Here is a 17,228-nt window from a genome sequence, read left to right on the forward strand (position 1 = left end):
ATTTAAAAAGTTGTAATCGACAGGAATTGATGTTATGTTTCCGACAACAAAATGTGAAGAAACTCTCATTAATACCAACTGACAGAAAAACACTTAACAGCAGTATGTGATAAAGAAACAAGTAATGGGGGATGTGTTTGCCTGTCTAGCATTGTTGGTAGTGTTTGCTACAAGTCATACAAAACCAGAGAGGAACATTTGTGAAACAATGCATAGTAACCATTTATGAGAGACTTGAGGGGTTATTATGTATGCCATTGTATCATTAATTTAAAAAGGATGTATGTTTCATACAATAGTTGTTGTTAATGTGCAGCATTTACTTAATCATGTAAATTATGTTAATGGGCACAATAACATTGTTTTGACTATGAAATTAGGGATTATACAATTGGGTTTTCCTGAATTTGAATAGAGTGGTTAACTCATCTTTAAATAACTTTTGGTTTACATAATGAAGGATGAGGAGATGATGTAGGATTTTTTGCAGTGCAAACTTAACATATATTCGACCTATGACTAGCTGCTCATCCTTCTAACTCACTAAGGGGCTGATTACAAGTTTGGCCATCCATGGGACCGCCAAACCTGTGGTGGAAGTACGGTGGTGGTCGGGGACCACCACACCGATGGTCTGCCTCCACATTAGGACTACAGCGGTCGGACAATTGTGAGACCACCACATCCCCTGTTGATGGCACATGAGTCAGGGGCTCACAATATGCTGGCGGTGTCGCTACTGTCTTGAAATTGTCGGCTGGATGGTGGGTGCCAGTATTTTGGCAGTGGAAGGCTTCTATTACATTAGCAAGGTTAAAATAAAGGCCCCATTTCATTTGTAGAGCATTATCCAACTCTATTTGTATAACATGTCGAATCCACACTGCTTGGATAAATTTGAAGGCTTCAAGAATGTGGTTTATCTTTCAAAATACAATTTTCTCGTTTTAATATCCTTTATAGCTCCAACCCTCTTCTGTTCAATCACTCTCCAACTTCACCACCTTAATATTGGATCATATGTTTGAATGGTTATATCAAATCGTATGTTGGGAAATCTCAGGCTCTTTCCCCTCATTCTCAATGACCAATAAGTGATTCTGACTGTAGTAATAGCTAGCCAATCTCATCATTGCCAAAGTAAACTATGCAAATTCTTTGTTTTGCTTGCCTTTCCTTTAAGTCTTTCCTTCTTTCTTTTCAGCATATTAATCATGAACTTTGTGAGCAGTGTAATTTCCCATGCAGGTTGATTACCTGGCATAATGTTCCAGTGACCCCAACATTTAAAGAAGTACACAAGGAGGAAAACATGTCTACACACCTGACAAATAATTTATTGTAGATATTTAGGTTCTTCTGTAAATCTTCATGCACTGCATCCGCCAGTTTCACTAGGCACATCAGCTGCTCCAGTTCATTCTAAGTGAAATAATATTTTATTATAAGCATGGAGGTTTTGAAAAAAACTAATATTACTTTTATTTCATGGTGTGGATAGCAACATATTTTATTACATTTATATGAAATCTTCTTTAGAATTACATTGAAGCGAAAAAATGCAAAATGCCTTATTCTGGCATAAGTAGCACTGTTAATCGGCCATGGTGGTCCATTCCTGATCTCAACCATATTAATTAAAAATCCATTATAATGCATTAAAATGGCAAGGCAACTCAATGACTGGTTTAATATACTGCATCATATCATTCTATGCCATCATTTGCATCAACAACATGGTGCAAAAATGTAATCTGGAACAACATGAGAGGGCAAAAAATATATTTTGAACCAGTCATTTTGTACAAATGTTGACTTTTGCACAGATTGGTGTAAATAATAATGCATAAATGCCTGACACCGACAATCTATGAAATTCTGCCCTAAAAAAGATCTGTTGAGTTGCAACATTTACAAAGTGTCAGCCAATATTACATGATAGTAATTTGTCTTCTTCAATAATTGTCCTCTCCCTTACATGGAGAAATTAATGAGAAAAAATTATATTTGAATTTTATACATTCACAGGTCTTTATGCACTTACTCTTTCACCTACTCACTTGGGGCCAGATGTACGACCACTCTAAATTTCGACTCGTAATTTGCGCTTGATGGCGAGTCGCAAATTGCGAGTCACAATTTAGAATGTACAACCATGTCAGAGACACTGTTAGCGATTCCAAATGGGGTTGCAAAATGCGAGGCTCATGAAATTAATGAGCCACTCGCAATTTGCAACCCCATCGGGAATGGATGGCCCTCCCAGGGAGGGTGGCCTGCTGGGCTCAGAAGACCTCCATGTCTGGGACTGCTTTTCAATAAAGCAGGGATTTGTTTTAACCCCTTGCATGTGTCTGATGGCCCCCGGCCACCCGACGTCACGGTGGGTGTGTACGTCGGACGGCCGGGAGCCGTCAGATCTGTGCACGTGTGGAATTTTCCCGCACCGCAGGGAAATCCTGCACACGCCCAAGGGGTTAATGCAGCCCGTTTCCTTTAAGGATAACGGGATGCATTAAAACAAAAAATGTTCCTTTCATTTTGAAGGGCAGGTAATGGTCCCAAATATATTTTTGGAGCCAGTCACAAAGGGGAAGGGGTCCCCTGGGCACCCCTTCCCATTTTCGCCACATTGTGACCACAAATGCGGTTGCAAAACATTGGTACATGGCTTTGCGATCGTTATTAGGAAGGGAACGTCCCTTCCTAATAGCGAGTTGCTAAACACTATTTTGTAAGTCTCAATTTATTTGAGACTTGCAAAATAGTGTTTGTACATGCGCAAATGGGTCGCAAACCCGTTTGCGCATGTTAAATACCATAGTACATCTGGCCCTAAATCCCTCCTTTTAATTTACTCACTGACAAACTGACAAACTCATACACTTCACTCATGCATCTGCTTATCACTTTCATGGTCTCCAAATGATTTTTGATCTTGCATACTGTTATCTGCAAACATTTGTGCAATTCTTCCTTGTGCAATACATACCTTTTCTTCAGATTTGAGGCAGGCACGTTTTTTCTCATACCATTCTAATGTTCCTTTCTGAAAGATAAAAATATCAAACTTTACTTATTTTTTTAATGATGCCAATGTCACTAAATGCAACTCCAGACGTTAAATATAAGTATAACCTACCCTAAATGCCTATGATTTCCCCTTCAATTTATCATTCCAGCATATACATTTTATACTAATCATTATAACTTGGGTGCATATTTACAATGCCTCTGAGTTCCTTTTACGCTGCCGGAGCGACACTTTTGTGACACTCCGGAGGCGCACTTTTCCGACGCATATTTACAAGGTCACACAAAGCCACCCTATGTTGCTTTTCATGGCGTTGTAAATATGGAGTAAGGTAATGTCTTGCTCTGCATGGAACGGGCGTTTCATGGGTGTTGCTGTTGGTGTTCCCGCGCAACACCCAGATATACAGCATAGGTAGATCTGGTGCTACTCCAAAACTAACGCCTTGCCATAGCAGGTGTGATAAGGAGAAACATTTACATTTCTCATTTTATTTCTCTTTTCACATGTGCTGCATTCTGCAGCACATATAGAACAAGGAAAACACATTCTTTGATTTGGTTTTTGTGCATGAAAGTATCCATTCCTGCACAAAAACAATCATGATAACAGCACAGACACCCTTGCACCATGGGCCAAAGGTGCCTACGTTGGCGCTCGGCTGCAGTTTGTGTGTCGGCACTCGCAGAAAGGACAGGAATGACTTTTTTTAATGAAAGGCAGTGCAGCAAGAAAGCTTGTGGCACTGCCCTACACCAACATATTGTAAATATGCCCCTTGGTGTAGATACCAGTGTATCTGGACTTCAAGCACTGTGCATACAGAGAAACATCTTCAGGGCCTTGCTTACAAATTGTGAGCCAGTAGTCTGTCAGTATCTTAATATATGTGGAACAGATATTTTAATAAACTAATTTATACTGCATCAGCATTTTGCCCACAGACCATCATTGGACAAATTTTGTAATGTTGTCGGTGCGTATTAGCTATGGCTATTCAGAATGTGCGCTTTCCACATAGCATATGTAATATGTACATTCACTGAAGAATAAAATAATCGAATCCCATTTATGTTTGTTAGACCTTCCAATAGAACATTGGTACAATAATTATTAATTAATACACTAGCCATTGAACTTTGTGTACATAGATGTGTATATGGGCTTCAGCTATATTAGTAATACAACCAATCAGTACAGCCAATATTAGTATATTAATTAGTACATTAGTATAGTTAGTAGTAATTAATTAGCAATCTGTATATATAACTTTGGATTTGGTATAGATACCTCTGTATCTGGGCTCTGCCCATGATGAGAAACATCTTCTGGGCTTTACTTTTAATTCACAAACTGTGAGGTTTGTAGTCTGACAGTGTTTTACATTAAGTGGGACAAATATAATGACATAATTTATACCACTTGAAAAAGAGCACTGCAGTTTTGCCCACAGACCATCACTAGAAAAATTAAGTAATGATGCACAGTGCATGTTGTCTATGACTATTCAGAAAGTGCCCTTTCCCTACAGCTCAAGTCGGATGTAAATTCACTTGAAAATGAACATGGATGTATTCAAGTGGATGAAACTTGAAATTATGACGTGGACAACCAGGAATAGTCTTGTGAAAGATATATGTGAAAATTGTCTTCAGAGGAGCCACAGAATGGTGGCCATTAGCACCTTCGAGTCTGATGACGAGCTCAGCTCGTCATGAGCCACGGTGCTCGTGTGCTCATGACGAGCTGAGCTCGTCATGACCGTTAGAACGCTCGCATGCTGGGCAAATTCCCCTGCTGTGCGAGCGTTCTAAAGAAATGGGTGTGGTCATGACGAGCTCAGCTCGTCATGAGCACACGACCACTGTGGCTCATGATGAGCTGAGTTCGTCATGAGCACGGGGTGGTGTGCCAGCCTCTCCCCCGCCCCCAACACAGCAGGGGAATTTGCCCAGCTGTGAAGGGGTTAAGAAAACTAAAGAAAGACTATGAGTGAAACGGGCCAAACAAAGATCATGAATTTTGAATTTTCCAGCGATTTCCTTCATTGACTATCACAGGGAGTCATGTGCAGGTAGTCTGAGTGGATAAGATTAATATGAGAGGTGTGGCCTTGAAGTAAACGAAAGATTTCAATAGCTGTTGGGGGAGTGGATTTAAAGCAACAATAGCAGGAGAGGTAAAGTTTCTTGGCCAGGAAGACAGAAGACAACTGCACACTTGTAGCATAGTAATATACATGCGCTAATGGTTTTCACACAGTTTTACACAAGGTATAGAGACTATAGGCTGGAAAGCACCACAGAGGTTAGTGAGACTCTAGCACATGATGCCAAACACAATGCGGTAAATGTACTGCGTTACGTAATTTACAGCAGTTGATCTTGCGAGTCAGGAAAATCTTTTTAAATGAATATTTATTTGAGATATTGTTTTATGGTATGTAAAGTAATGGGATGTAATGTAACGTATGTAAACCCTAGTTAGGTGTTCGTGTAAGTTATATAATATTTCAATTATAGAAATAAAATCTTGGGAGTGCAAATCATGAAAAGTAGCAATGAATTTAAAATGCATCGATCATTAAATGTTAAATATCGATCTCTTCAATACCAGAGAGATAAAGACTCTTATGCATTTTAAGAGGTTGTTCATTGTGTAATAAAACTGGGTGAAAAAATAGTTAAACTAGTCACAACAATTCTTTAAAGGAATATTGTAGAATGAGATATCAAATTATTATGTGGATAGACCTGTGATTCCTGGAGGAGATGAGGTAAAGGTTCTTTAAGCAGTTGGCAAATAGTTCCTGTGATGGTTTAGCTAGGGTTCAAGTCAGCATGTCAAGCATCTTGGAAATGTGATAATAAAAATAAAAAAAGAATAAAAATGTGTTTTGAGTGCATAGGAGAGGATTGCAACCGAAGAAACCCTGATATCTAGATCCTCTCCAGTCTTCAACCACCATTCCACCTTTACTTGGACACAAATTAACACCTTCTATGCTCATGACGAGCTTAGCTCGTCATGAGGTACGGTGCTTGTGTGCTCATGACGAGCTGAGCTCGTCATGAGCCGTGGAACGCTCACACGCGGGGATAAATCCCCTGCTGTGCAGAACGTTCCACGGAAACGGGTGTGGTCAGCACACGAGCACTGTGCCTCATGACGAGCGCTCGTCATGAGCACGAGGGTGCTGTGCGTGCCCCCCGCCCCCAGCACAGCGGGGGAATTTCCCCCGCTGCAAAGGGCTTATAGACAGGACTTTGTCATGGTAAACTATAGAGTTTTCCATCTTGTGGTCAGAGTAACTGCATATATAAGAAAAAGCCTGCTGAATTCCCAAAGAAAATCAGCAAATAACTACCAAGGTAACTATTAAATGCATTGTCTTTACATTTTACTAAGTAGCTTTGGTCATTATGCTCATTAACCTTTAGCTGTAGAGTACTTTGTGCTCCTGTACCCCTGCACCATCAAAGACTTCCTTCAAGAGTGAAACTTCAACCTTGGCCCATGGAACCAAACGTCAGAAATCTTTGGTTAGTCTCACTGGGGTCCATCTGCCATTGTTGTTGGGTGGGCTTGACCTTAACCATAAGCATCGTTGATTACCCTCCCACCTCAACTGGACGGGCAGATTTCTACCTCCTATTCCAAGTTTAACATGCTTTATGTTGTGCTATGTATGTAGAGCAAAAACATAGCAAGGACAAAAAAGGTCATGGGAGGAATGCTTGCAAATAGAGTATTCACCAACAAACGCCAGCCGCGGCCGGCAGTGGGAGTAAATGCAGGGCGGTGACGTGGGGAGGGGCAGGGTGGGGGGTAGTAATGCATGGATTACTGAGTTTTACAGATAAGTAAACATTTAAATAAATAAAACGAATTTCGTTGAGTACACTGCATCCCAAAATGCGATGCAGTGCGCGCAACGAAATTCGTTTTATTTATTTAAATGTTTACTTACCTGTAAAACTCTGTAACCCATACATTACCACACCCCACCCTGCTCCTCCCCCTCCCCACCCCATGTCACCGCCCTGCATTTACTCCCACTGCCGGCCGCGGCTGACAAACGCTCTGGTTTTATTTCAACCTACCATTTCTTTCGCCCGTTATGCCACCTCAGATTAGACCCAGCAATAGCAATTCAGCCTTGGCCTTACTCCAAAAGGAACAGCCAAGCCAGGTCTTTCGTGGGCCTCATCAGTGAATTTCAGCTTGAGTCCTAGGCACAGTGAACCCTGGACCCCATTCCTGGGCATACCCATCATCCCTACGGCATTTCACTGAGAAAGATGTGAGGAATGGAATGCTTGGAATAATCTCAGTCACTTTGGGTGCATTCCAGTCCATCATGTCTTTGCTCACCGCATCCGCAATAAGCGCATCTGCCATGGTCGTGCTCCAATACGAACGAGTGAGCTACAGACACTAGGTCATGTCTGTTCTGGACAAGAGAAAAAAGGATTCCAGAAAGGTTTTCTTGATTGAGGCATAGCTTGAGCCAAGCAGTTCTGGTTTGATCAGACCTTTGGGACAGGGTCAACACTGATTCACATATGGTTAATTTGTCTGTAATGCCACAGACAATGACAAAATAATGGAATGTATTGCAACCTTGAGTAATTACCTGTGGCTGACTTTAATTCAGGTATTCCAACCACCAATATTTGTGTCATTGATTGTTAAATCTTCAGTCCCCAAGACGCTACTAATTCCTAACAGCAGTAGAGTTGTTCCCTAAACACTGCTGTTGATTCCCATTGCGAGTGCTCGACCCATCCATTGGTTTTTACCCGCACCGTACATTCCGAAAGCATGTGCTATGAGAAGGGTAATTCACCGCCTATTCGTCTGTGGGCCATACCGATGAAGTGTTCACTCGCTAAAGCTAATCACCAATCCTCTGCGTAAATTGGCAAGGTGACAGTCCCTGAATGATCTATGAAGCTAAATATATATATATATAATAATAGCTGCACATGCTTGTTTCTCCATGTAAAATTAAACCTTTTGCAAGGAGTGTGGTATGACCAGCCAGTTGTAATGCACCCAAAAATTAAACTAGGATCTGCAGTGACCCATGTTGACCACAGTTAGCATTATGAACACAATTACAAGATGCTTATCTCATAAATGCAAGAGATCCCCATCATTGTATGGTATTCAGAGGTTGGACGAGGGCATTCAAGCATCAATGGAGAAATTAAAACAGTAACAGAGATATGTGGATGTTTGCACCACTGTTGTTTTGACAAAGTATCTCAGGTCTGCAGCGAAAATCCACGATTAAGCTGAGCTCCCTTGTATTTCCTTTGACACAGACACATTTTTCGCATAATACAATTTGTCAACACAGCACCTTGCCTGCCTGACAACCAAGTGAAGCAATATCATATAGGAAATACAGGAAGCCGACACTCGTCAGATTAAAAGGGTGACATATGACAGATTTAATCTCATGTTGCTAGAGACTGTGTAAAATTCCACAAATGTGTTCAATATTTTTACCAAGAAAGGAGAACCCTCTGCCTCGTCTGACAGCCCTTTTTAATAAAAAGTGCCATTTGTAAGGCGCGGAGCCACAATAAACGCTCTTGACAGCTGCTGCTGTGCTCAGACCACTCAATAACCTGACATGCTGGGCAGATGGGGGGAGACGAGCACAGGTCGAACTTTAAGTGGGAGCACTTTTTATTAATGGCCTTTTATCCCTCTGAGTGCACCAGACAACATCTCTTAGTGGTCCACCTGTTACCTCGGTGGACTCAATATAGCCCTGTGATGTTTAGACTGGCACGCGCCAAGCACACCATAAAAGCCTCCTTGTCCATTGTAGCTGCTCTCAGTTCTTTTACATCTTCTGTCTCTTTGGTGTGGTTTGTCTGTGAGTGCACTTGAATATCTGATACAGCTCATCCCTTTAATATTCTCGTTTAACCCACTCTCGGTTTCTTTATAATAGGATGGAAATTGTGTCCAACTATTCACTTAACTAATTCACATTTTCCTTCACCAGGTTTAAAAATGCTGGCAAGATTGCTCAGCGTGTTGATGTTCGCCGCTGGCATTGACAGTGAACTGAGGAACTCTAGGTCAAGGATTATGGTGTCAGCTACTAAATGATATGGCCAAAGTTAATGGAAAGGGGAGACCACTCGGTCCCCCCGAACGTATGGATGGGTGCCCCGGTACCCCCGGGAAAACGTTATGGGTGGGGGGGCGTGTTCCGGCTGGTATGCCCGAAGCGGCGTAGCCGGAGGACGCCCCTACCGCCCAGAAGAGGTTGGCCTAGACACCCGCCCGGAAGTCCGTGCACAGATGGGCGTACCTGAGTCGGGCCCCGACCTCCCGCAGATGGATAAATAGCGCAGGAATCCAACTAAGCTTCCTCTTGTTCCTGTGCTCTGAAGGCTGCACCACTCGTCGCTCGTGAGCCCTCAAGGGAACAAGCTGCACTTTTTTGACCCACCCACCAGCCCCCTGTTGCAAATTGTGTGTAATAAAGTAATTTTCTCGATGATTATTTTGATGTAATAAAAAGGCACTGTCATGTTTTGCATCATGAATGTATGCATATAATGGAATACTTGCTTGTAGGCCTTTTTTTCCTTTGTAGAAACGTAAAGGAATGGATTCACTAAAAATTGTGTTTTTTGCTTTAGGACTTTTTTCCCTTTGTAGCAATGTCAAAGTCGGTGAATTGTCAAACTGTTACAGATTTAGGCATAATTTTCTTTCCTTAGTAGGTAAAACAACTGTCGTATTTAATTTTTGGTCGGGCAGTAAGGTCATGATCGGTGAGCAGTGATTTCAAGGTCCCTAGGGGGGGGCGCCACCCATTATGGATGGGAGCGCCCAGGGGTAGGCGGCCATTGGCCCCTCCCACGGGGGGGGGGCGGCACCCACTACGGATGGGTCGCCCAGGGGGAGACGGCCATAGGCCCCTCCCAGGGGGAGACGGCTATATGCCCCTCCACAGAAATTTCCCAGGGGCCGGATATCCGCTCTGGAGGAAGAGAGTGTGGGGAATGGGGGGAGTCCACGCTGTCCTTCTTACGGATACCTCGCACGGGAACTCGGACGACCTTAAGATGGCGTCGAGTGAAAGGGGGCCCCCACGACAAGGGAAGTTACAGTTGGCTGCAAGGGTAAAGTCCTCTGCGCATGCGCCACTCACACCGTGAGGGCGGGAAGTTGGTGATAGGGATCTGACACCGGTTAAGACCTTGCCGTTGGCCCTTAATGCTAGGTTGTACAAATTCTAAAATGTAATGCATTTTCAGGATGCTAGACTCGGCTAGGAAACCTTTGTATTAGAGATTTGTTAAGGTTAGCCTAAAAAACCTGTCTTCATCAAAATGTAATTGAAGTTGAATTTGTACATGATTCATGAAACGTTTTAATTTAAAGTTTTAAATTGTGTTTCATATTTTAATAAATATGGCCGGGGGGGTCGTGAGGCCCCCCCGCCTTCCAAAAGTTTAAACCTGTGTCTGTCTCCTCCCATGGGGAATTGGTGTTGGGAGGGGTGGCGGGCATCCCGGCCCATAAGAGGGAGATGTCACTGAGTAGGCTATTTGTCAAGGCAGATATGGGTGAGGAAGGTGGATGCGGGAGCGATGGGCTATAAAATGTGGAGATTTTGTGAGAAGAAAGATGTGATCTAGTCAAGTGCTGATATGAGGGCTTAAAGGAAGAATGTGTAGGTTATTAGGTGTTAAGGGGTGAGGGTCTTTAAATACAGGTAAATGTTCCTGCGGATAATAATGACACAGATGTTGGTGGATAATAATGAATAGTGGTCTTGAGGAATTCAGGAGAAAGCTCAAGACATGACTCTACTACCAAGGACATCAGAACCTAATGCCTGGAGACCCCCCAGGATAAACACTTGCGCTCTATAAGAACCTCCTGATTGTTGTTTTGAGTTGATGATGCAGTGGATTAGAAGGCACTGTAAATACCGAAGGGCTACACTGAATCATATTAAAAAGCCAGGAAAGAGTAGGCCCAGGAGATGCTTTTGGTTGAGTTCAGAATGGATTTGTTTGAGGTTGTCCTCTAAAGAGTACTTGCTTCTTTAATCCTGAAGTCAGTTCTGTAGGAGGACGCAGGTCTACTATATGTGTGCAGGTTCAGTCATTCCTTTAGTCATTAGCAGACCACACTCATCGCTTATTGATCATGTACGTACATAGAATGCACTAGAGTTCCCCATGTAGGGATGATATTGAACCATCTATAGATGTATAAGTCTGTGAATGTCTCATAACATCAATATTTGGAGTGCTATCATATCTTTTTGGAGTATTAGAGCCATTTTCAGATCTTTTTGTGAAAAAAAAGTTTTTGTTGAGGGTTGAGGAATTGAAGAGAACTCAAGCATTTTCAACAGGTTTAATTACAACTATACATATCTGTTTACTTCCCTCGTAAATCCATGTTTGGGTTTTCACAAGTCAAAGACATGATCTGGTTTAGATCTGTTGTCTTTGTTCAAAGACTCTGATTTAAACACAGGACCCATGTGTGCCATTGTGTGAAAATAGCCGTGAACTAAATCATAACTCTAACATGTGCCTACTTGTGACAAAACAGACTGAACAAAACAGATATCTAAAATACATATTTTCAGATACAATTTTAGCCTGTACCAAAGTGAACTTCAAACAGTTGCCTTGAAGGACAACACTGCGACTTGAATTATGAGTGTAAACTATTGAATTCCAGCAATTAGGGGAAACAGGCGTTTGCTGAACTTAGAAGGGGTTTACAGTGTATTTATCACAATAAACCCTCCTTTGTACAGATTTGTGGGGTAATGAAATACTATCCAATAAGCTTTTCCAAAAGCAAAGCAATGTGTAACAGTGCTATCTACTCTGTGTCACTAGGGCTGAATTCATACCAGGGGTTAGGACATATACACAAGACATATTTAAATAAAAGGAGTTGAAATCCCAATTGTTTACATAGCCAACAATTATCCTGAAAAACCGTATTGATTGTGGTTTTTGAGGAGCAGTCTTCCAAATCTTTTTTGTCTCTTCAAAATCTCTCCTCTAAACTTTCAAAATTTTCATCTCCTAAACCTGCATATTCAATAGTATGTAAAGCTATACCAGAATCACATTTGAAGTATACGTGAATATACGGAGGTGTGTGTACAAGGTGATGCTTCATTCAAGTGCATTCTGTTAACTCTACCACTATCCGTAGACTTAAGAGCTAAAGACATGCAATACTTCAAAGAAAAAACAGACCTCTCTTTGTAATTTCTAAAGCATATCATATCTCAGAGTCTGAAAGTATCATGCATTATGCTTTCTAAGCAGAACAATGAAAAAAGAGACATCCAAAAGTATAAAATACCTTTACAACAGTGGTAATTTCTAGGTGAAGCTCATTATGAAAGGGGCAAACCATTTTAAAAGCCTGCATGCCATGGATTTGACTGAGACACCTAGCAGAGGCAAAAAAACAGAAAAAAGCGCAGCTAATGAAAACTCAGATCCAAACAAGACAGGTTAGAAGTGCAAAATAAGAGTTGTAACTATATGAGTCACCATTTTCACTTTCAATTGCCATTATATTACGTTACCTGAGTACGAATTCCAAGCGTGTGACTACTAGAGGGTTGGGGACAGGAAAGGCGTCTCGCACATTCCGCAAAAGTGTGAAGCAGTGTTCGATGAAAAGGCTAAGGCTTTCAGCTAAACTTTGCTCCTGGATTATCGAGAAAAAAAATACTTAGAGCAAAAATATATTCTGATGAAATGCTGTAAAGTTAGAATAATGGCTCTATAAGCCGTAAGTGTTTCTCTTGGCAATTCTAACATAATAAAGTATATATATATATATAAAGATGAATTTTGTAAATAAAAGATGCCGTTTTTTAAGCGTGAATGTATATCTTCTGCTGAAGAGAAAAATTAAAAAACAAATGAACATAAGCTCTGCGAGTGCCTATCTCTTGTTGTTGGACGGAGAGTGAGTGAAAAAAAAAAAATATATATATATATATATAATATATATATATATATATATATAATTTACACTTTACACTTTTACACTTTACACTTCTGCTGTGTTACAGACAGTTTAATTAGTTAATAGCAGCCGCGGCCGGCAGTGGCGGTGACGTGGGGAGGGGGAGGGACAGGGTGGGGGTAGTAATGTATGGATTACTGATTTTTACAGGTAAGTAAACATATAAATAAATAAAACGAATTTTGTTGAGTAAACTGCATCCCAAAATGCGATGCAGTGCGCTCAATGAAATTCGTTTTATTTATTTAAATGTTTACTTACCTGGAAAACTCCGTAATCCATACATTACTACCCCCCACCCTGCCCCTCCCCCTTCCCACGTCGCCGCCCTGCATTTAATCCCACTGCCGGCCGCTGCTGTTTGAGATGTAGGAAGCAGGTTTAAGGATTCGGTAATTACCGATTCCTTAAGGAATCAGTAAAATACTGATTCTTTATTTTAAGGAATTGGTAATTACAGAATCCAAAAAGCTATATAGGAGGCACTCAAGTGAGTGCCTTCTTGCATTCAGGATTCGTTATTTACCACCAACTACAAGTTGGTGGTAAATATCGAAAACCTTTAAAAAAACAATTTTTTGTTTTTTTTAAAGTGCCATGTGGCAGACATACATGCCCTTAGGGCATGTATGTGTGCCACATGTGCACCCATGCACGATTCAGGGGTGCAACAGGGTGTCAATATGACACCCTGCCACCCTTGAATATATGCCCCCTATTACAGATTCAGTATTTACCGAATCCGTAATAGTGAATGGCTTCCCATTCATTCCTATGGGCCTCAAGACCCATAGGAATGAATGGGAATTACCGAATCGGTAAATACCGATTCTTAAATACCAAATCGTACCGATTCGGTAATATTTACCGAATTGTTTCCTACATACCATTTACAGATTCTGAAATACAGAATCAGTAAAATTCTGTATTTTATAATCGGTATTTCTGCATTATTGTTACATGCAAAAACGATGTGTGGCATTGAATGAAAATACCATTCTTTGGTTCATTTTATATTTCAAAGCAGCAAAAAAGTGTATAATTAAACTTTCCCAGTGCAATGTGTTCTAACATTTTTTCTGTGCTGAATAGTAAAGTGATCAATATAAGTTGAATAAATATTTCTTTAAAAGTTAAAATACTTCTTCATTTTAAAATTTTCTTATACTGAAAATCACAACTATAACACATTAGATAGACTCTGATTTTTAGGAAGTAAGATGTGTTTTTATTCATGGAAAAATAGAATGATGAATGTGTTACATTAGATCCTAGTGTGATAGACATAGGTAGATATGCTAGCCATTTAATAAGACAAATAAAGCATAAAAGGCCATATGAATCAAGCAAATTCGCATTCGCAAAGGCCTGTGCGAATGCAAATTTGCTAAATGGTATGTATAAAGCAAAATCTGATGCAAAACAAGGAATCACAAAATGTGTGATTCCTTATTTTGCAATTGCAATTAAGGAATCGCAAATTTTGCGATTCCTTAAATGCAATGTATGAAGCAAAAAAAATGTGCAAAATGTCCTTAAGGAATCGCAAATTACCACCAACTTCTAGTTGCCCTTAGGGCATGTATGTGCTCCACATGTGCATCCATGCATATTTCAGGGGAGAACACGGTGTCCTTTGGACACCCCTGCCCTCTTGAAATTATTCTCAATTTGCGATTATCGCAAATAGGTATGTATGTACAAAATTGCATTTTGTTTTGCGATTTCTTAAAATTCCTTAATTGCAATTAGCAAATTGCAAATCGCAAATTGAGAATAACTTCCCATTCATTCCTATGGGCCTCCTGGCCCATAGAAATGAATGGTAAAGTATTCCTTAATTGCGATTCGAAATTTGCTAATCGCAATTAAGGAATTTTAAGAAATCGCAAAACGAAATGCAATTTTGTACATACATACCTATTTGCGATTCTCAAATAGCGATTTCTTAAAAATCGCTATTTGAGAATCGCAAATCAGGTTGATGATACATATGACCCAAAGCCCACTATCTGAAAGTGCACCCTTTAAGTTTTATCATATCGTATTACATAGCAGAGATTCGACTTACTACACAGTAAAACTGTTATATGTATTAAAACTGTTTGTGAACATCACTGAACCCATCAGTTAATTTCCTGATCAGACAAAAATATATCACCCTATTGAATACAAACAGAAAATGCTTTCAATGTAACATTCACCATGTTTCTGCACTGAATTTATAGGAATATTGTATGCAATATTAGTATAGGATTTATTAGTCAGATTTCAGAATCAACGTAAAGCTCTTACGTTTTATCACAGTTGAAGTCGATTTTAAGCAACTCATCCAGCCAAGGTTGCCATATACAGATAAGTAAAACAAAGTTTACCTGGTGTTTCTCTCCAAGGTACTCATTCTGTCTGAAATAACTGTATAACAGCAGTTCTTACTTGCTCTTTCTGGCACATCTGAGGGTCCCATTGTTCTTCAATCTGCTGCAGGAGTCCGAGAAGGTAGCTGTAGTCCATACAATTCACCTGATTGTGCTTGCTGCAGGCCTGCCATTTTCTATGTATGGAATAAAGTAAATATATTCACATACAAACACAACACATAAATATAGGCAGTAAAGTGAAAAATACAAATGCTCTTGGTGATGATGCATTTAAGAGTAAAGTGAAGCAATACATAAAGAAAAATATTTGGAAGTGTTGGTTCTTTGACATTATATAGTATTTAGTATTGCTCTGTAAGCCTCTCCATGTCTATTGTATTGGAGACAATAGGGAGCCTATTCACGAAGGTAAATGGACAAAATAATGAGTTTCTAATATTTTTTTAATAATTTTAACGTGTTTTCTTTTATATATTAATATGTTGTGTTATTATTGTTTGTATGAATGTTATAGATTTTTTAAATATACTTTGTAATTTTAGGTCATTTAGATTTTTTAAATGTCATTGCTAATAGTAATTTATAGTGTTGTAGCCAGTTGTTGGGTTTGTAGGGGGATAGGGTGGGAAGTTAATTAAGTAATAATTAATAATTTTTAAGTGATTGATATTAATTATGTACAGTTTTGAATACTTATTTTGCTTCTGATTTATTTTAGCTGCAGGTTGCTCAGAATGTAAGGGTATAGGGTGGGAAGTTAATTAAGTAGTAACTAATTGTAATTAGTTATTCATTTTGATTAATATTTTCATTGATTAATAATTATGTATAGTGTGGAATAATTCTATATTTTAGTTACACCAATAATATTCACATTCATCCAATGAATAGCACATGGGTAACTGCAGGTTATGAAGGTCCCTTAGAGCAAGCATCTTCTGATGTACCATAACTAAACCACTGCTTATTATGGACCAGTGAAACCCAATTAACTGCCACTGCATGAGAATCAATGAGCATGACAGTTGCCGATAAAACAGCTTGGATGGATGTTATCTCCAATTACTTAACACTGTAGTAAATAAATCAATCCCTCATGACATTTGTCTTTCACTGAGACGTGGTGAAGCTTAATAAAAAGCTGCTGCAGTTCATCAGTAGTTCATCTCTGTCCCTGGGGATGAGGCATCAAGGACTAAAATGGTCTTCACTGCAGCTTCTTCATCATTTAATAACCTACCCTTAATATTCTGTGCACAGATGTAAACCCAAGCTATCACTTACAGCTGACATTCGTAATATAACCATTTTCATGTTTATTAAGAAATACACATGCATATCATATATACAATATATTTACATGTATATGTGTGTAAATAAATAAATACATAAATATATATATATATATATATATATATATATATATATATATATATATATATATATATATATATATATATATATATATATACATGTCCAAGAAAAGCTGCTTTCAAAAGCAAAAACACGCACTCGGAAAGGTGCAGCTAGAAAGGGTTTATTCACGAGGTAACGCTACGCGTTTCAGCACAAGGGTGCCTTGATCACACATCACATCAGCAGAGTTGTTTTTTATTGAACAACAGAAAGCAGCTACGCGTTTCTGGCAAGATATGCCCTTGTTCACGCTGCAACAAGTACATCGAACTCAATGCTTTTATAAATGCTAATTACACATTGTGACCATCCCCTCACAGTGACATAGTGAGTCATGT

The 17,228-nt window shown here is 39.7% G+C and overlaps 1 protein-coding gene across 1 annotated transcript in view; it reads right to left on the reverse strand.

Moving 5' to 3' along the window:
* The window catches only part of BAIAP3 (BAI1 associated protein 3), a 564,909-nt gene that overhangs the window by 150,175 nt on the left and 397,506 nt on the right, over window positions 1–17,228 (reverse strand). Inside the window, exons 14-18 of the mRNA XM_086940582.1 lie at window positions 15,530–15,647; window positions 12,645–12,769; window positions 12,416–12,506; window positions 2,993–3,049; window positions 1,325–1,422 (exon numbers count right to left, since the gene is read on the reverse strand). Coding sequence (XP_086796708.1) covers window positions 1,325–1,422; window positions 2,993–3,049; window positions 12,416–12,506; window positions 12,645–12,769; window positions 15,530–15,647 — 489 coding nt within the window. The remainder of the gene's footprint in view (window positions 1–1,324; window positions 1,423–2,992; window positions 3,050–12,415; window positions 12,507–12,644; window positions 12,770–15,529; window positions 15,648–17,228) is intronic.

Source organism: Lissotriton vulgaris, chromosome 10, assembly GCF_964263255.1.
Source record: "Lissotriton vulgaris chromosome 10, aLisVul1.2, whole genome shotgun sequence".
Classification (NCBI taxonomy): domain Eukaryota; kingdom Metazoa; phylum Chordata; class Amphibia; order Caudata; family Salamandridae; genus Lissotriton; species Lissotriton vulgaris.